The 21809-nt window shown below is 40.1% G+C and overlaps 1 protein-coding gene across 1 annotated transcript in view; it reads right to left on the reverse strand.

Annotated features, from left to right (window-relative positions):
- Positions 1-21809, reverse strand: part of EXT1 (exostosin glycosyltransferase 1) — a 258570-nt gene that overhangs the window by 35673 nt on the left and 201088 nt on the right. The window contains exons 2-3 of the mRNA XM_073679802.1: positions 11737-11830; positions 7719-7826 (exon numbers count right to left, since the gene is read on the reverse strand). Coding sequence (XP_073535903.1) covers positions 7719-7826; positions 11737-11830 — 202 coding nt within the window. The remainder of the gene's footprint in view (positions 1-7718; positions 7827-11736; positions 11831-21809) is intronic.

Below are 21809 nucleotides of genomic sequence, written 5' to 3' on the forward strand. Positions count from 1 at the left end.
CACCCTTGCCATGCATACCAGGATTAGGGATAAGGGGTGCCATGCATACCAGGATTAGGGATGAGGGGTGCCATGCATACCAGGATTGGGGATGAGGGGTGCCATGCATACCAGGATTGGGGATGAGGGGTGCCATGCATACCAGGATTGGGGATGAGGGAGCCATGTATACCATGATTGGGCATGAGGGGAGCCATGCATACCATGATTGGGGATGAGTGGGCAATACTTACCAGGATTGGGAAATTTACCAGTAGCTGCTGCATTTCCCACCCTAGGTTTATACTCGAGTCAACACGTTTTCCCAGTTTTTTGTGGTAAAATTAGGTACCTCGGCTTATACTCTAGTATATACGGTATTTCTCCCTCTGGACTGATCATTCAGTCTCAATATTCTCAATTCACAGGCAAAATCGGTCTTCAATGAATGCAGTATTTTCCATTAATGAAATCGGAGAAGACAAGTTGGTGCTCATAAGGTTCTATGGAGGGAGGAGACAGAGACAGACACTCCAGGGCAAGTTCTCCTAAAATAACAGTTACATTTTAAGGCACGTGACAGGTCCTCTTTAAAGGGAATCTGTCAGGAGGATTTCACCTCCAAAATTATTTAGATATAGCTATATCAAAGACAAGTACAGCAACAAGCAACACCTTTACATGGCTAATCAGTTCCTCCGTTACAGAGAACAGATGCAAATGAGGCTGCAGGACTAAGGTAGATCTGAAGCCTCTGTCACTCCAGCTCTATTCCCTCCCAGTGTCTCCTCCTATTTGACTGACAGTCTCTATGTTGTGTGACTTCAAGCAAAGGAGCTGTCAAGTCAAGCAGGAGGCGGAGGTGCTGGGCGGGGAACAAAGCTGGAGTGACAGAGGCTTCAGATCTAGCATAGCTCTTCAGCCTCATTAGCATATCAATCTATATACTGATTTCTCAGTAACGGAGGTACGGACTGACCATGTAGAGGTAATGTTGGACTTGTCTTTGAAAGATCTACATGATCAGTTAGATACTTAAATCCCCCCTCACCCCCCCCCCACAAAAAAAATGGCAGTGAAAACAGTGACAAAGTAAACCAGGGAGCCGTCCATCATAATCCTATGAGGGAATGAAATTCTACAACGCGCACTACCAATATTACACAGATAGCGCGAAACAGCTGCTCATTAACTAAATACCGGGCAGCCGTCCTAATGTGGCATACATTTAAAGGCTACTTAAACCCAATTTAATACTTAGCAACCAAAACCCACCCTGGGCATAGTCTGCTCTAAAAGCTCTGCCAAAAAGACTGTAAAATAAAATTATTATTCAACTGTTCTATGCAAATCTCTGCTCTAAATAGTAAAAAAAATTATAGAGAGGATCTATGGGCTAAAAATGCCGACTATCAACAAGCCCAAAATAAAAAAGTATAAATATCTATCTATCTATCTATATATATATATAGATATAATCTTGGTCTACTGCACTAATCTTAACATGGGACCTGCAGATCTTTTCCCCCCTTCTAAAGTCTGCAGCGAGCGGGCAAGTTTGTAACACTTCATTACCGCTGTAATCCGTGGAGAATGTAGGTAAAATCCACAACACGTCCATCATGTGTGCATTAACCCTTAGCATGTCAGGCATAAATGAGAAGCAATATTCCAAAAACGGCAATATTTTCTAGACAAGATAATGAAATTAATGTGGCAAAGTTCCTCCTGGGCGGAGCTAACAAAACATCATATTGGATATATAGCCATATCCAGAGCTGTATTCGCAATTCTGTCAAATGTCTTTTGTCTCCACATTTCCCCTGCATTCTATGCTGCCACCTGGAAAAGTGGGCAAAAACTGTATAGTAGCAAGACGTATATAGCATCTATCCCAGGATGCAGTGAGAAAGGGAAAAGTTAAGCAGGGGCGTAACTATAGAAGTTGGAAAGTTTGTAGATGGACTTTGAGCCGGGAGGAAAGATGGTGGATGGCACAAAGACACTTGATAGTTGCATTAGGTCTCACGAGCTTCCTCTCCCCACCCCCGCGCAATGATTTTTAATACCAACTTGACTAGTTTTGAATGCAGCTCTAGATGTGAATGGAGTGTAAAGTATCATGTTAAAGCGGTTATTCAATATGATTAATTAAGCCGAATCCATAATTGGGTGGGTCGGGTATTTATTACACAAATAGCATATGGTAACTTTGGAAAGATGTTGAAAATATAAAACTTTAGCAGGGAGGAAGATGGGAAAAAAAAATCATTAAAAAAAGAAAAATTCTGCAGAAATAATTAGGATTTGATAATTGCCCCAAAAAGTAATTAGGCAAAGTAATAATCATATAAGAACATTAGGCAAAAAAAAAAAGATAATAAACTGAAGTAGAGAGAAGGGATTAGTATTATACTGCACAAGGAAAGCGCAAAACTTCAGATTTTCTCTAAAATGGGAAATGAAAATGTGTAACTACAGGAGAGAAAAAAAAATCATTTCCCAGGGTGGATATTTGGGCCGGCTGCCAGCTCCTTAAAAACACTGTTAATTATGTTACAGTAGTCGCTCAATATGGGAGCAGCTGGAGAGAAATGAAACGGCAAAATTCAGGAATGCAGGGGTCAGAAATGAGTGCACCCCCGAAACCTGCTTCAATTATGCCAGACGGCGGTGTGCTATAAATACTAAATGGGTTAACTACAGGATTAGATAATTAACGGTCGGGGAAACGGTTCAGAATAATGTGCTCACGTCTGGTAGAGCATTCCTTTAGGGGGAATGTACCATAAGAAAATGATTTAAAACGGAATCTGTCAGCAGGTTTTCTTTGTTATGTAATCTCATAGCAGCATGATATAGAGGCAGAGACCCTGATTCCAGTGATGTGTCACTTACTGGGCTGCTTGCTGTAGTTCTGATAGAATCCCTGTTTTCTCTGTTATAAATGTAGCAGTGATTGGAATGTTGAGCTGTGTATAGCTCCGCCCACACACCTGATTGGTACCTTCCACTGGTGGGGGGCGGGGTTACACAGATTAGCCTGACTATACTGCAGGTGACACTTAGTCAGGAAGTGATAATCTTCTGCTGATTAAACACTGATTGTAAGGAAACTATAACACTAAGCCCAGTAAGTGATACGGCCCTAGAATCAAGCGCTCTTGCTTTATATTATGATGCGCTCCGATTAAATGTCAAACACCTACTTACAGATTCTATTTAATATTTAATTTATCTTTAATGTTTTTTTAATTTTTCATAATAAGATCTTGATTTAAAAAAAAAAAAAAAAAAAAAAAGTTAGAAATCTTGCAATTTTTACACTGGCCACTAGGGCTAGTCTAAACCCATACTTTCAGGAAAACCATATGTACTAACTCAGAAACTGTGTTCTGTATTGATGCATCTAATGAGCGTGTGCAAAAAGTCACTGTGAAGGCGGGGGTACTGATGGATCCTGCGTTATTGTTACTCGTCATTATAATCCTGTCTCTGTTGACCATGAGACTGTTCAAATCTGTTCCTGAAACAACAGGAAGTTAAAGTCTAGTGGCCAGTGTGGGAATTGCAAGATTACTCTTTTTTTTTTTTTTTAAATACAGATCATGATATAAAAAATATATATTTTTTTAAATATTTGATTTAAATAATACATCATTTTTGATGACACATACCCTTTAAAAAGGAATAGCACAGGTTTATTAAAAGAAAACAAAACAAAACAAAAAAAAAACAGCGCCACACTAGTCCAGTGGTTAGCTCTGGTATTGCAGTTCAGCTCCATTGGTGCTGTTTTTAGAATTTAAAAAAAAGCCATATTTTTCTAACTTTGATAAAGCCATACTGCAATAGTATACACCATAAATATTTGTATCTGAGCCCAATCTCAACCAGCTAAATTTAAGTCAGATTCTACTAATTCTCTTTTTCCCCCAACGATGGCAATGAAGGAATTTCATCAATAAAAGCCAGAAAACCATTAATGCAGTTGCTAACACCGCCGGGAAAAAAGAAAGGCAGAAGCAGCCATGGAATTAACACATCTACTTCTCTCATTAAAGGGAAGGTGTTAATGCACTGGCTGCAATATGCTCTTATTCCCAGGTCTGTCATGTTCCAGAGGAAGCAAAAGCCGGAGAGGGATTAGCACTAAAGGTCAAAACTCTGCAGCCGCCAGGTAGAGGAGAAGAAAGGGGACTTAAGAGTTACCGGAGAGAACACCAGAACTTTAAACTTGACTCGTCACCATGACTGAGACTATATGCATTTATTTTTATTTTATTTTTTTATCACATTTTTATTTTTTTTTATTTTTGCATATTTTTTAGATATATTTTTAATATCATCATGCTTATTTTTTCTAGATATTTTTAATCACTTATTATTTTTCATCTCTTTATGATTATATATTTTAAATTTTATTATTTTTTTATATATATTTTTCATCTCATTTTTTAATTTTACATATACACACACAAATTATATATATAGCAGTCTCCCTGTAACTTGAGGAAGAAATAATCTGTTTGTACAGATATTAATCGGAACATATTAATAGCTGATGAAAAAAAAAAAAGTGATTTTTAATTTAATGCAAACAAAAAAATTAAATAAAATTAAAAAATATAGAAATAAATGAGATGGAAAAAAAATTATGTGTGTGTATATGTGTAAATATATATATATATATATTATATATATATATTATATATATATACACACACATATACACACAATTTTTTTTCCATCTCATTTATTTCTATATTTTTTAATTTTATTTAATTTTTTTGTTTGCATTAAATTAAAAATCACGATCCGGCCGATAAAACACATCATCTCAAATAGAAGAGGGTCCAATAGAAAGAACCCTTTGATACTGCTTAGAGATCACCCAAAAAATTGACATCATGCAAGACCAACTTGATTTCAATGGTCCCATTGCTACGAATGTTGTGTCACATCACTTAAAACAATTAAAATAAATAAAATAATAAAAGAAATCTCCAAGCAGTGCCAAAGGGCCGTACTTTAAAGTGAATCTGTTTCTATTTTTTGTTTTATCATTCTGTCATTTTAAAAAGGGTCCAAAAATTCTGATTTTCCGGCCAAGTTCCAAATCTCCTGCAACGATATACAGGTGCATCTCACTACATTAGAATATCATCAAAAAGTTAATTTATTTCAGTTCTTCAATACAAAAAGTGAAACTCCTATATTATATAGTCATTACACACAGAGTGATATACTTCAAGTGTTTATCTCTGTTAATGTTGAAGATTATGGATTACAGCCAATGAAAACACAAAAGTCATTATCTCAGTAAATTTAAATAATTAAAAAACACCTGCAAAGGCTTCCTAAGCGTTTAAAAAGGTCCCTTAGTCTGTTTCAGTAGGCTCCACAATCATGGGGAAGACTGCTGACTTGACAGATGTCCAGAAGGCAGTCATGGACACACTCCACAAGGTCCCAGAGTCTGGAGGAAGAGTGGAGAGGCCACAATCCAAGCTGCTGGAGGTCTAGTGTGAAGTCTCCACAATCAGTGATGGTTTGGGGAGCCATGTCATCTGCTGGTGTAGGTCCACTGTGTTTTATCAAGACCAAAGTCAGCGCAGCCGTCTACCAGGACATTTTAGAGCACTTCATGCTTCCCTCTGCCGACAAGCTTTATGGAGATGGAAATGTCATTCTCCAGCAGGACTTGGCCCCTGTCCACACTGCCAGAAGTACCAATACCTGGTTTACACACAACAGTATCACTGTGCTTGATTGGCAGCAAACTCGCCTGACCTTAACCCCATAGAGAATCTATCATAGACAATCTATGGGGTATTGTCAAGAGGAAGATGAGAGACCCCAGAGCCAACAATGCAGATGAGCTGAAGGCTGCTATCAAAGCCACCTGGGCTTCCATAACACCTCAGCAGGGCCACAGGCTGATCCCTCCATGCCACATTGCCGCATTGATGCAGTAATTGATGCAGAAGGAGCCCCGACCAAGTATTGAGGGCATTTACTGAACACACATTTCAGTAGGACATTTCGGATTTTAAAAACATTTTTCAAGCTGGTGCTATAAAGTATTCTAATTTACTGAGATAATGACTTTTGTGTTTTCATTGGCTGTAAGCCATAATCATCAACATTAACAGAAATAAACACGTGAAATAGATCACTCTGTCTGTAATGACTCTATATAATAGATCACTCTGTGTGTAATGACTCTATATAATAAGGTTCATTTTTTAAATTGAAGAACTGAAATAAATTAACTTTTTGATGATATTCTAATTCAGCGAGAAGCACCTGTAAATGTAAAAGACAACATGTTAACTTCCTGAAGTCACCACCAGATGGAGTATAGGAGCTCACTGCTCCCTCTAGTGGTCACTAATCCTTCTAGCGGCGTTCACTATTTTGCCACTATAGACTGTGGGGAGTCAGGATGTTGTTTTGTCTGGTCAAGAAATTAAGAAATTAAGCATTAATCAAAATTTTAAATCTAGATTTAAAAAGAACCCGTCATTTGACATAAATATGTAATTTTTTTTTTCCCCTGGTGTAAATGCCGCTGTTCTCTGGAATCTGGGGTTATTTTTCTTCTGTTCCTGCGCCTCTGCATTCCGGAGATAAGGTCATCTCTTCTCTGTATGTAAATCTAACCTTATTAGCCAAGTGGGTGTGGTAATCGAGAAGACACCCACAGATGAGAGTTGGGGACCATACCTACTTAGCTAAAAACTAGAATTACAAACAGAGGAGGTGGCCATATTTCAGAATCTGAAACGAAAAGGATTTATAACTTTGCTTATCCTGAATCGGGCGTTTTTTTAAGACAAATTATAAAAAAAAAAAATACTTAAGATGGAGCATTCCCATCTCCAAGATCCTATCCTAATATGTAGTGGGTGGAAATAATAATAATATTAGCAAAGACATCCAATTAGAAATATAGTACAGTTCTCCTGATTAGCTTACGTCGCTTACCCCATGTGCGGGGCATTGCAAACTTTAGGAATCCATGGTTACAACCATTCATATAGTTACAGTTAATAGTTGTCATAGCCATAGATACCAAAGCTATTACAATGCCCTGCACATGATGTAAGCGATATAAAAAAAATCAGAAGAACTATATTACATTGCTAATTGGAGGTATTTGCTAATATTATTATTATACCTATTACATATATTAGCAAATACCTCCAATTAGTGATGTAGTATAGTTCTTCTGATTTACTAGGTCGCTTATCCCATGTGCAGGGCATTGCAATAGCTTCGGTATCCATGACTACGACCACTAGCAACTGTCACTATATGAATGGTTGAAACCATGGATACCTAAGCTACTGCAATGCCCTGCACATGGGGTAAGTGACAGCTAATAAGGAGAACTATACTACATTTCTAATTGGAGGTATTTGCTAATATTATTACTACTACTACACCTACTACATATTGGGATAGGATCTTGGAGATGGGAATACCCCTTTAATAATGAAATTCAAAACATACAGAGAATAAGGTGCACATAATAAAGCCAGTCAGACAGTAAATTACTCCAGAGAAGCGAAGAAACAGCAATGATGAATCAGGAACAAATTATTGTTCAAAAGTGGACATCCCCTTTAAGCATATGGGAAAAGTCACATTTTCCAATGGTTCATTTTTTTATTTTTAATTTTTACTATGGGTTAACTATGTTGGGACTAGAGACCACCATCGCATATATTCACCTGTAATAACAATCTCTCGTCCCCAATAACTGCAGCTTGGTTCCAATCAATCACTTCAGAGAACGGTAACTCCCACCCGTTACTCAGCATCACCGGAACACAGGCAGCCTGTGGAGAGAGCCAGAGACCGGAAGGTAATTTGCCACATTTTTATATGGGAACACATTATATATATATTATATTATATATATATATATATATATATATATATATATATATATATATATATATTATATTATATTATATATATATATTATATTTATATATTATATTATATTATATTATATATATATATATATATATATATATATATACAGTACAGACCAAAAGTTTGGACACACCTTCTCATTTAAAGATTTTTCTGTATTTTCATGACTATGAAAATTGTACAGTCACACTGAAGGCATCAAAACTATGAATTAACACATGTGGAATTATATACTTAACAAAAAAGTGTGAAACAACTGAAAATATGTCTTATATTCTAGGTTCTTCAAAGTAGCCACCTTTTGCTTTGATGACTGCTTTGCACACTCTTGGCATTCTCTTGATGAGCTTCAAGAGGTAGTCACCGGAAATGGTTTTCACTTCACAGGTGTGCCCTGTCAGGTTTAATAAGTGGGATTTCTTGCCTTATAAATGGGGTTGGGACCATCAGTTGTGTTGTGCAGAAGTCTGGTGGATACACAGCTGATAGTCCTGCTGAATAGACTGTTAGAATTTGTATTATGGCAAGAAAAAAGCAGCTAAGTAATGAAAAACGAGTGGCCATCATTACTTTAAGAAATGAAGGTCAGTCAGTGCGAAAGATTGGGAAAACTTTGAAAGTGTCCCCAAGTGCAGTTGCAAAAACCATCACGCGCTACAAAGAAACTGGCTCACATGAGGACCGCCCCAGGAAAGGAAGACCAAGAGTCACCCCTGCTTCTGAGGATAAGTTTATCCGAGTCACCAGCCTCAGAAATCGCAGGTTAACAGCAGCTCAGATTAGAGACCAGGTCAATGCCACACAGAGTTCTAGCAGTATACACATCTCTTCAACAACTGTTAAGAGAAGACTTTGTGCAGCAGGCCTTCATGGTAAAATAGCTGCTAGGAAACCACTGCTAAGGACAGGCAACAAGCAGAAGAGACTTGTTTGGGCTAAAGAACACAAGGAATGGACATTAGACCAGTGGAAATCTGTGCTTTGGTCTGATGAGTCCAAATTTGAGATCCTTGGTTCCAACCACCGTGTCTTTGTGCGACGCAGAAAAGGTGAACGGATGGACTCTACATGCCTGGTTCCCACCGTGAAGCATGGAGGAGGAGGTGTGATGGTGTGGGGGGGCTTTGCTGGTGACACTGTTGGGGATTTATTCAAAATTGAAGGCATACTGAACCAGCATGGCTACCACAGCATCTTGCAGCTGCATGCTATTCCATCCGGTTTGCGTTTAGTTGGACCATCATTTATTTTTCAACAGGACAATGACCCCAAACACACCTCCAGCCTGTATAAGGGCTATTTGACCAAGAAGGAGAATGATGGGGTGCTATGCCAGATGACCTGGCCTCCACAGTCACCAGACCTGAACCCAATCGAGATGGTTTGGGGTGAGCTGGATCGCAGAGTGAAGGCAAAAGGGCCAACAAGTGCTAAGCATCTCTGGGAACTCCTTCAAGAATGTTGGAAGACCATTTCCGGTGACTACCTCTTGAAGCTCATCAAGAGAATGCCAAGAGTGTGCAAAGCAGTCATCAAAGCAAAAGGTGGCTACTTTGAAGAACCTAGAATATAAGACATATTTTCAGTTGTTTCACACTTTTTTGTTAAGTATATAATTCCACATGTGTTAATTCATAGTTTTGATGCCTTCAGTGTGAATGTACAATTTCCATAGTCATGAAAATACAGAAAAATCTTTAAACGGAAGGTGTGTCCAAACTTTTGGTCTGTACTGTATATATATATATATATATATATATATATATATATATATATATATATATATATATATATATATATATATATATATATATATATATATATACACACATACATATATACACTACAGTTCAAGAGTTTGGGGTCATTTAGAAATGTCATTATTTTTGAAAGAAAAGCCCATTTTTTTTCAATGAAGCTAACATTAAATGAATCAGAAATCCACTCTATACATTGTTAATGTGGTAAATGACTATTCTTGCTGCAAACGTCTTGTTTTTATTACCATTTCTACATAGGTGTATAGAGGCCCATTTCCAACAACCACCACTCCAGTGTTTTAATGGTACATTGTGTTTGCTAACTGTGTAAGAAACCTAATGGATGTTTAGAAAACCCTAGAAAACCCTTGCACAAGTATGTTAGCCCAGCTGAAAACAGTTTGGTTGATTTGAGAAGCTATAAAATTGACCATCCTTTGAGCTAGTTGAGAATCTGGAGCATTACATTTGTTTGTTCTATGAAACTCTCAAAATGGCCAGAAAAAGAGAACTTTCATGTGAAACTCGATAGTCTATTCTTGTTCTTAGAAATGAAGGCTATTCCTTGCGAGAGATTGCCAAGAAACTGAAGATTTCCTACAAAGGTGTGTACTACTCCCTTCAGAGGAGAGCACAAACAGGCTCTAACCAGAGTATAAAGAGAAGTGGGAGGCCCCGCTGCACAACTGAGCAACAAGACAAGGACATTAGAGTCTCTAGTGTGAGAAATCGACGTCATAGCTCCTCAATTGGCAGCTTCATTAAATAGTACACGAAAAATGCCAGTGTCAACGTCTACAGTGAAGAGGTGACTCCGGGATGCTGGCCTTCAGGGCAAAGTGGCAAAGAAAAAGCCATATCTGAGACTGGCTAATAAAAGGAAAAGATTAATATGGGCAAAAGAACACAGACATTGGACAGAGGAAGATTGGGAAAAAGTTTTATGGACAGACGAATCAAAGTTTGAGGTGTTTGGATCACACAGAAGAACATTTGTGAGACGCAGAACAACTGAAAAGATGCTGGAAGAGTGCCTGACGCCATCTGTCAAGCATGGTGGAGGTAATGTGATGGTCTGAGGTTGCTTTGGTGCTGGTAAAGTGGGAGATTTGTACAAGGTAAATGGGATTTTGAATAAGGAAGGCTATCACTCCATTTTGCAACACCATGCCTGTGGACAGCGCTTGATTGGAGCCAATTTCATCCTACAACAGGACAATGACCCAAAGCACACCTCCAAATTATGGATGAACTATTTAGGAAAGAAGCAGGCAGCTGGTATTCTATCTGTAATGGAGTGGCCAGCGCAGTCACCACATCTCAACCCCATTGATCTGTTGTGGGAGCAGCTTGACCGTATGGTACGCAAAAAGTGCCCATCAAGCCAATCCAACTTGTGGAGGGGCGTCAGGAAGCATGGGGGGAAATGTCTCAAGAATACCTCAGCAAATTAACAGCTAGAATGCCAAAGGTCTGCAATGCTGGAATTGCTACAAAGGAGCATTCTGTGACGAAAACTTTTTTTTTTAACATTTTTGCATAACCCAAATTTGCACTTTTTTTTTAGTTAAATGCAAGCATTTGTGACACAAAACATTTTTGCAATTTGGCTTTCATTACAAATTTTGCCTTCTACAGCCTCTGTCTATTGCTGATTTTTGGTTGGATGAGTTAACTGAGAATCCATCAGTGAGCTCATTCTCCAAACTCTTTCTTCCATAAGACTTTCAGAACTTTTATCTTTTTCTGGGAGCCTCTTAGCTGATTTATGACCACAGACCACCTCAAAATGTAATGTTAAGGGAAACAAAGAAACTTTGCAAAATGTTTAATGAAACCCACTTGCAAAAATGTCTTTTTAACCCCAAATACATTCATAGAAAAAAAAAATATTGTCCCACCAAAAGTGAACAACCCCTTTAATTAAAATGCAGGGCATACCTTTAATGGAACCAAACGTTAACTAGGCAGACTGGATAATGCCGATGGGAAAAACATAAAAAGTTAAGAGGCGTTTATAGAAATATTTTCCGGTCTAGGAAGAACTTACTTGAAGAGCCTCTAGAAATCTGAAGGATCCAAGCCTGCGGCCACGGGGGACGAGACAGAAAGTGGCATTGTGCAGCATTTCACGATAATCATACCTAAAAAGAAAGAAAAACAATAGAAAGTTTTAGTACAGAAATTCTTCATTAAGAAATTACAAGAAAAAAAACCCATAAAACGGGTCAAGATGAAAATTTCAATAATTATGAAAAAAAATCCACTGCAATCAAAGTATCAAAAACTGCTCTAGTTTAGTGATCCTCCACGGCCAACGTGGGGAAGTCTGGACTTAACAGGTAAATCAATTTTTGGTCTTCAAAGACAATTTCCTAAATAATAAAGCTACACTATATACATGTGTGTCTTCATGGCTTCCCATCATAATGAAACTTGTATCCAAATAAGATGTGTTGGCTGTCAGAGCCTCATCCCAGTTTGATTTAAAGGGGGTTTGACCCATTTTCAAAAATGGGTTTGTCGGATAGTGCTTGTAAAGACAAGAAATTTTGCAATTTACTGCTTGTTAAAATTTTCAGCCGTTCTTGAAATATTAACATTTTTGTTCATTCAAAGCTCGTTGCCTTGGAGACCGTCCACCGCTGCTAAATAGCAAAACATTCACAGAGTTCACAATCTCTTTTCTATTGAGTTTTAAAGCTTGTCAGGACTGCAGGAGGGCAAAAGGTTACCTCCTAATCCCGGGCCAATACTTACAAACCAGACATCAGCAGTGGTCGGTCTCCTAGGCGACGAGATGTAAACAAAACTAAAAATATTAATATCTCAAGAACGGTTGCAAATTTTAAAGAGGAGTAAATTGCTTAAGTGCTTGTTTTTACAACGACTATCTGAAAATATCCATCAATGAAGACAAAAAAAAAAACACTAATTTTTCTCCCTGGCTTTTGAAGCCCATGGGAATGGCTCCATGAGAACAGATAAAAGTGAGTACTATAATATAACTATACACTATAGTCTTATAACTTATAGTCCTCCTGGAAATCTGAAAATATTAGAGAGAATTTCGCAAGCAATTGCCATAAAGTCTCCCAAAAATTTTTTTTTTTTTTATGTTCGGAAATGCCACTTATGCTGTCATTCCGCCGGTGAGGAAGCCAACCTGCCGCGTTCCTCTCCTGAACCACCCGCAAAACTAAGACAGGCACTCGCTGACAATAAGACGACAACGGGAAAATCTCAGAATTCTAATAGACTAATTTATTCGCAGCCTGCAGGCATCACATTTTTGTTTTGTTAGCCACATTCATTTTTCGAGAAGACGCAGCCTATTTTTACATATATAGGTGTCAGACAATCCTCAGCTCATGACTTGGGGAAAGACGCAATTTGCAAAAGGATCATTTGCTTAAACAAGCACGCAGTTAATTTGCAGTAAGGGGGAAAATAAATCTTAAAAAAAAAAAAAAAAATGCTACGGGAGTAAAACAAAAATGTTAACACCACGCATTTTGGCCTTTCTTAACCTGCGTTCGAATTTCTTAAGTCCGGGTCTCGAATGATCAGCAGAACTCCTAGCAGATGTCCGATCTTATTGGACTTGTCACGAGGACGTATCTGAATATTCACGAACGCTGAATACATCTCCCATGCTAATAAGTATCTGAAGCTTCAATTTACTGCCAAAGCCATGCTCGTCTGCAATCGGCAGAAAGATAATGAGATGTGTGACGGTTGAAAGGTACAATTAACGATGGTGAGGAGCTCTAATTGTCAGAAACCGATAACGCCGACACACATGGTTCACAGAAACTGTATGTGCCGTGTCGACAGAATCTGTGATCAAGCTCTTCAAAACTACAATCCAAAGTTTTGGATTGAAAATAAGTGTCTAGTTCATTTCACATTCCCAAATTCTCTACTTTCCTAAAATTTAAATTGCTTGGGGTTGCTTAAAAAAAAAGTTGAAAAGTCAATGGCCCATCTAAAAAAATACAGCTTGACAAAGCTGAATAATGCACTTACTACTGACTAGGTCCATTTGAAGATAGGCGTAATAAGGGAATATGTTCAGACTTCTTTTTCAGGTGGATTTGGAAAAAAAAAGCCCCTGAAGAAGCACAGGCGAAACGCTCAAAAGACTGAACAGCTTCATTTCTAATTAAGGAGGAAAACAAACAAACAAAAAAAAACTTGCTGTTCATATGTTCAGGAATTTGAGGGCTTAACCTATTCATTTTTCCAAAAATGTCAAGCGGTTAAAAGAAGTGACTTGTCCGTTTTTCAAGCATTTCTACTTGGCAAATACTCTATGCTTTATAATATAATCAAATGGGAAAGCTCAAAAGTTGCCCGGAAGGACTGGAAGTTGTGTGTCTTGAAGCATTTTTTCAGCCTTTTAGTCTAAAAAAAAGGACTAGCTGCTTCTTTGGTGCTGAGAGAGAGGAAAGTTCTAGCAGAAAAAATGCAACAAAAACGTTGAAAAATGTTCAGTAAAAAAAAAAAAAAAACAGGTCAAAAAAAGCGCTCAGAAAAGTTCAAGAATAAGATGTGGACAAGGGAGTATTTCGAGGAATTTTTGGAGCGGAAACTCTACAAATCCTCCACAAAAATGCATTTCTCCTCACAAACTGGTTTAAAACGCGCCAGCGAAAAGGAGAGTTTACCAAAGCATCTTCTGTTTGAAAACCAGACATTTTTGGCTGCCTGATAAAAACATTGAGATAATTTCTATAAAAGATGGAAGGTCAGGACATAACGATCCAGAGGAACAATGAAGGGCTAAAGGATTACTAATGGCAGTAAGACACGTTGACAAATTTGGTAGTCCTACAGCCATAGCTACTTTTGCCTTGGTGCATGTGTGGGCAACTCTGATATGAATGTGATCTCTCATACATAGGGGCTTCTGATACAAATTTTTAATTGGTCCCAGTAGCTTGAAGCATTAGGAAGTATACAGTATATACAGTATGTGAATGTGGAAAAGAAAAGATCTAAACAAGAAGAGGTTATGTCTAAATGTGCAGGAAAAAGATCACAACTGATCGTATTGTGGCACCCCAGGGGTCTGGTCTCCACAGTAATAGCAATGTTATGTCTGAGAGCAGGTGGGAGGTCTCTTGGTCAGGAATCCTATGCATGCCACACCTCCTGCCCAGTCCTGGGAGGGGAAGAACTTCCCCTATATAAAACTGGGGCTGAGGCAGGGTTAGAGAGGAAAGAGTACAGAGAGAAGAAGAGAAGCAGCATAGGAAAGAAAGATCAGGAGCACAGTGGGAGCAGTGCTAAAAGGAATCAGGGGCTGGCAGCTGAAGAGCTCGCCCTGATTGAAGAGTTACCACCGGACCCGGAGTCCGAGGCTGTGGGGATTAACCCAGACCCAGCAGCAGAAACCGCCCGGCAGGGGATTTCAGGTCCCCTGGCCAAGAAACCCGAAGGCACGGTCACACGCGTGGGACCAGCACCGCCGTCGTGGAGCGGAAGCCACTAGAAGGCCCCGAGTCACCGGCCATACGGGTGAGCACCACACGGTACACTCAGGGACGTGGGCTACCTTTACCCGCCTCTAGCAAGGAAGCCAGAAGAGTACAATTAGTTGGGGAGGCCTACAACTCCGCCTGGCCAAGGGGGATCCCATCTGCTCAAGGACTGACCAGGCCCCGACCGCTAGCCAGTACTCCGGGAGGGTCTATCTTTGTCACCAGTAAAGACCCTGAACTACACCGCATCGTCTCTGAGTGGTTCCTACTACCCCCATCATCCACGTCGGCTGCCCTGAGGCCATACCCCTCCCGTTGGGGGTTATACCATCCACGCTGCACCATCCTTCCACCGGCCTCAGCGGTCTGCCCTGCAGCGGCAGCTCCATAGCTGCATTCAACGGGTGGCGTAGTCGTCCTACATCTACTGCTAATATACCGCCACTAAGTCTGACTCCCTGGGCACGGACCGGGTCACCGCCACGAGACTACTACCCCCAACAGGCCCAGCTCCGGGTAGTCCCCGCGTGCGCAACGCTACACCAAGTAGGCCCAGGGGCGCGTCAGTATCGGTTGGGTGGTGGATCTTGACGCAACGCTGACAACCACTACCTGCTTGCTACCCCAATGCCGCTTTTTACACAGACCTCTGACTTATCTTGCATAATTATATGATACAACACGTAAAAATCCAATCTACTTTGATCCAAGATAATCCACCAAGAAAAATCTAATGTCTATGGCTAAATTCAGACACTGGGCAACAAGCAAGTGTTTCGCACTCGAGAACCTTGTGTTCTCAAACCACAAGGTGATTGTCTCATCTCACTAAAAAAAAAAATATTTAATGCTCTCCAATTGGTCCAATTTCGGGACATCTGGATGAGAACACAAACTCTTAGGTTATTTTGGTAAAATATGCTGGTTATAAGTGCCAAGGTGGTTGGACAAATACCAATAAGTTACCAGAACACAACTATTACTAGTAAACTACTGTTCCCATAACAGAACTCAACTGTGTGATGGGGATGGAGCACCATAGGTGTCCATGATGTGTTCAGAAAGCTGTGATTTATGGGAATCACCAAATGTGAAGTTCCCCAAAAGTAAGGCTGGTTTTACCCGTCCAACAATCACAATCAGAGTATTCACTGTGATTCTCCTGACCTGAACTCAAACAGTTTAATTTATTCCCATGAGGTTGTAGAGTTTGACTTCATGTCAGGAGACAAACTTGGACTGGGAATGTCAGACGTGTGAAATCGGCCAAAGATTTGTGACAGCGTTTTGCGATCAGAGCTTGGACAGCGTTTTGCAATCAGAGCTTGGACAGCGTTTTGCGATCAGAGCTTGGACAGCGTTTTGCGATCAGAGCTTGGACAGCGTTTTGCGATCAGAGCTTGGACAGCGTTTTGCGATCAGAGCTTGGACAGCGTTTTGCGATCAGAGCTTGGACAGCGTTTTGCGATCAGAGCTTGGACAGCGTTTTGCGATCAGAGCTTGGACAGCGTTTTGCAATCAGAGCTTGGACAGCGTTTTGCGATCAGAGCTTGGACAGCGTTTTGCGATCAGAGCTTGGACAGCGTTTTGCGATCAGAGCTTGGACAGCGTTTTGCGATCAGAGCTTGGACAGCGTTTTGCGATCAGAGCTTGGACAGCGTTTTGCGATCAGAGCTTGGACAGCGTTTTGCGATCAGAGCTTGGACAGCGTTTTGCGATCAGAGCTTGGACAGCGTTTTGCGATCAGAGCTTGGACAGCGTTTTGCGATCAGAGCTTGGACAGCGTTTTGCGATCAGAGCTTGGACAGCGTTTTGCGATCAGAGCTTGGACAGCGTTTTGCGATCAGAGCTTGGACAGCGTTTTGCGATCAGAGCTTGGACAGCGTTTTGCGATCAGAGCTTGGACAGCGTTTTGCGATCAGAGCTTGGACAGCGTTTTGCGATCAGAGCTTGGACAGCGTTTTGCGATCAGAGCTTGGACAGCGTTTTGCGATCAGAGCTTGGACAGCGTTTTGCGATCAGAGCTTGGACAGCGTTTTGCGATCAGAGCTTGGACAGCGTTTTGCGATCAGAGCTTGGACAGCGTTTTGCGATCAGAGCTTGGACAGCGTTTTGCGATCAGAGCTTGGACAGCGTTTTGCGATCAGAGCTTGGACAGCGTTTTGCGATCAGAGCTTGGACAGTGTTTTCGATCAGAGCTTCCTCAGCGTTTTTCATCAGAGTTTTGCCAGTGTTTTTCATCAGAGTGTGGTCAGTTTTTCTCTAAAAAGAGCAAAAAAAATGTTTCTCCACCTTCTCCAATCAGAAAAACGAACACCACTTGAAAGGCATCCAAGTGCTGTCCAATTTTTTCCACTGGCCCAAAGCCTTTCATTGCCGAGCTTGATCTGACACTCGGATCAACATCGGACATATCCCTGCTATTTTGTACAGACAACTCCGTTGGCAAAAAATCACGGATATGTGAACAACCTCAGACGGTAGTAGGTACGAGAGCTAGCCATGAAAAACACAGACAGAACTCGTATGCGAAAAACTGAAGTGTGAATGAGCCTTAGAGTACTACTTAGGCCACATTCACACATTCATTATTTGGTCAGTGTTTTATTTTATAATAGAAACACGACACCACTTCTGCATTTTTTCACCTGCTCCTGATTTTGGCTTACAGATACTGATGTAAAATACTGACCAAATACTGAACGTGTGAACATGGCCTTAATCTAAACATCTAAATATAACAAATAATCACTGTGAGAATCATATTATTACATTTCATTCCTGGAATTCTTAAAATCAACAAGATTAAAAGAGAATAGCTGAAAACCCCAGTCTGTCCTGAAAATCCTCCAACCCGATCTTTATTTTATTTCCTACTCTATTTCAGAGGCATGTCATCATGTAAAAAACATGACCGTCTTCTTTTACAGATTGTTATTATTTTTTTTTTTTAAAGATTTGGAAAAGTTCTCTATAAATACTAGTAATCCAGTGAAGGGATTTAAGACGTCTACATCAGATTAATAGAACAGAATATATTTAATGCAGAAATGACCATTATCCGACAAAACAGCTCAAAAGTATCACGTAAAAAAGAATTAAATGTAAAGCGACATGGAATAAATGGCGCTATAATAATAATAAATAATAATAATAATAATAATAATTAAACAAAATGACAAATTGTACTTGATGCAAGAAATTTGCATGAAATGATTTACAACCAGGACAAAGAAAAATAAAGGTTTGCGTTTTGGGATATGTGCATGATGTACAATATAATTTTTCTGGTTAGCCAATAAAGGTATCACCCCAAGAATACTTTTGTCATTTTTGGCATAAAAGTATTTACAGGGATATGTGCATGAAAGCTGTAACCTTTCTCCTCCTAGCTAAACATTGCCTGTCTGCTTTCCCTCAAAGAATATCCAGCTGAAAATGGTTCTCCTGTAATTTCTGCATTGATGTGTCGACCTTGTCCATCAATGTAAGGATTAAGCGGCTGCAGGAGCCTCAGCTTTTGACGTTCTCCTCAGTCACAGTGGCTGTGTGCAGAGACCCTGCAGTGTGTAATCAGCCACCGCACGCATTCCTACTAGCGCCATCCTCCTAAGTCACCGCACTTAAGAGATGGGAAACTAACCAATGCGCCATGGGAGCCATTGCTTGTACTATACTAAACCTAATCCACATTTTATCCCCTTCACTTTCCCCAGTCTTAGTCGTGAGTCATTGCCTTTCTGTATCAAAGTTTTAGAAAGAAATCCAAAGTCTGGATAAAGAACAGATAAATGTACATCGAGACTTGAGTACAAGACGTCATCAGTCTACAAGAGGCTGAACGGATCTTCTAATGGCAGGTGTACTCCTCTTCAACATCAGTCTACAAGAGGCTGAACGGATCTTCTAATGCCAGGTCTACCCCTCTTCAACATCAGTCTACAAGAGGCTGAACGGATCTTCTAATGCCAGGTCTACCCCTCTTCAGCATCAGTCTACAAGAGGCTGAACGAATCTTCTAATGCCAAGTGTACTCCTCTTCAACATCAGTCTACAAGAGGCTGAACAGATCTTCTAATGCCAGGTCTACCCCTCTTCAACATCAGTCTACAAGAGGCTGAACAGATCTTCTAATGCCAGGTCTACCCCTCTTCAACATCAGTCTACAAGAGGCTGAACAGATCTTCTAATGCCAGGTCTACTCCTCTTCAGCATCAGTCTACAAGAGGCTGAACGGATATCCTAATGCCAGGTCTACCCCTCTTCAACATCAGTCTACAAGAGGCTGAACGGATCTTCTAATGCCAGGTCTACCCCTCTTCAACATCAGCCTACAAGAGGCTGAACGGATCTTCTAATGCCAGTTCTACCCCTCTTCAACATCAGTCTACAAGAGGCTGAACAGATCTTCTAATGCCAGGTCTACCCCTCTTCAACATCAGTCTACAAGAGGCTGAACAGATCTTCTCATGCCAGGTCTAACCCACGTCAAACATGCTTTATATTCCATGGCTTGCAAAGGACTGGAAAAACATGGTCTGCCAACTCTCCACAATTTTGCCAAGGATCTACTGTGTGATGGATCAAGTCCCAAATTATGAAACTCAAGTCGAAGATGAACTTCTAAAACCAATGTACTTCTGAAACGTGTCTACAATTATAGGGAAGATATATGAAGAACTCGTGATGGAGAGGTGACCAATACTTAGATGATGCTTTGTGTCGACTCCTTATTAATAGAGATGACAAGACATTTTTGGACACCACTTTATTGGAATCATTAGAAGGTTTGGAAACCCTCAAGTTGAGCTTCTCTTTTCACAAACAACTGCCAATTGGAAAAAAAAGAGCACTAAGTGCACTAAAGATGTGTTTTCTCATTTAAAGGGAATCTGTCAGTAGGTTTTCCTATATAATCTGAGCAGCATGATGTAGGGCCTGAAACCCTGATTACAGGGATGTGTCACTTACTGGTCTGCTTGGTGCAGTTTTGATAAAAATCAGTTTTCTCTAGCAGAGCTCAGAATGCGGAGCTCTCTATGACCCCGTCCACACCACTGATTTGTACACAGGCAGAAAGCTGCCAATCAGTAGTGGGGGGCGGGGTTACATAGATTTCATCACTAGAGGACTAGTCCTTCTGCTCTATGTTTTATCAGCAGGAGATTATTGAAACAACACACAGCCTAGTAAGTGACATCACTGGAATCTGGATCTCAGTCCCGATATATCATGCTGCTCTCGGAATACAGAGCCAAATCCTGCTGATAGATTCCCCTTAAATGAATAAGTAGCTTATTTACAAAATGTTTGAAGAGGATTTTGTAGCAGAAGCTACCTGAAAATTTACATTTTTTATTTAAATAAAAAACAACTCTTTTTGATATTCTGCACTAAATCTAGAACGTGTGAACATAACCAAATTAAAATTTTTAACACACATATATATATATATATATACATATATATATATAAAATTTATTTGAATGATCTGTTCAGTGGTTTTCTCCAGTAAGTGGGCGCAAAAAAAAAGTCTTGTATTAAAATAGACATGATTCATATGCCTTGAAAAATAACCTTGCTATCCTTAATGAACAGCAATCAGAACAGTCTAGGAACGTGGGAACTGAGAGCTATGATTGGAACAGCGACCATAGCTGTCGACACATTTTGCTCCCCGCGGGTCTCCTCTGATGTAAGACGCTTGTGGCATTACATTTACATTGTGCTAGATCAGATCATCAATAAGTTTGGTCCTGCACCTAGATACATTTAATCATTTCAGATGCAAAATTATAAAAAGAGTCTGCCAAAGTTTTTCAGCCAATCCCGATGCTAGAATAGGTGGTGTATACATTACATATAGTAAATAGCCCATATTAGCCCCAGATTGAGGTGCATATGGAAATATTCTCTAAGATCTCATAGCTCTTTCTATAGACTTTGCTTCATGTCTAAATTGCTATATGACTAAAAAGTGGTTCAAAAGTACCAGGTCCTGAATAGATCTTGGATGCCAAGTTGGCATTGTGCTTACCTAGAGCCCCAAATAGCACATCTGTTATGTTAAGCAGTAAGAACTGACCTGCTCCCATACTGATGGACATTTGCAACTCTCGTACATGAATAATACTGGGCTGCCTATAGAGCTCAGCAGGCAGTGGTCCTGAAGAGCAAGGATTTGGGACCAACTAAGTTTATGCATAGTACAGCATTCACTTTATCAAGTTACAACATATATAGATATCGCTCTTAACATTCACAAAGCTCTAAATAATTCCTTTAAAAGTTTAATGTCTCAAAATAATGCTCCTTGAGGACCAATAACCCGGACAAACACTCTAGAGGACCAATGACATGGGCAAGCACCCTAGAGGACCAATAACACGGGCAAGCGCCCTAGAGGACCAATAACCCGGGCAAGAGCCCTAGAGGACCAATAACCCGGACAAGCGCCCTAGAGGACCAATAACCCGGGCAAGTGCCCTAGAAGACCAATAACCCAGGCAAGCGCCCTAGAGGACCAATAACCCGGGCAAGCGCACTGAAGGTCCAATGACCTGGGCAAGCACCTTTGAGGACTACGAACCAGGCGAATGACCTCAAGGACCAACAACCTGGGTGAGCGTCCCCGGGG

Source organism: Phyllobates terribilis, unplaced genomic scaffold, assembly GCF_046119375.1.
Source record: "Phyllobates terribilis strain yellow unplaced genomic scaffold, ASM4611937v1 Scaffold_4__5_contigs__length_816908805, whole genome shotgun sequence".
NCBI lineage: Eukaryota > Metazoa > Chordata > Amphibia > Anura > Dendrobatidae > Phyllobates > Phyllobates terribilis.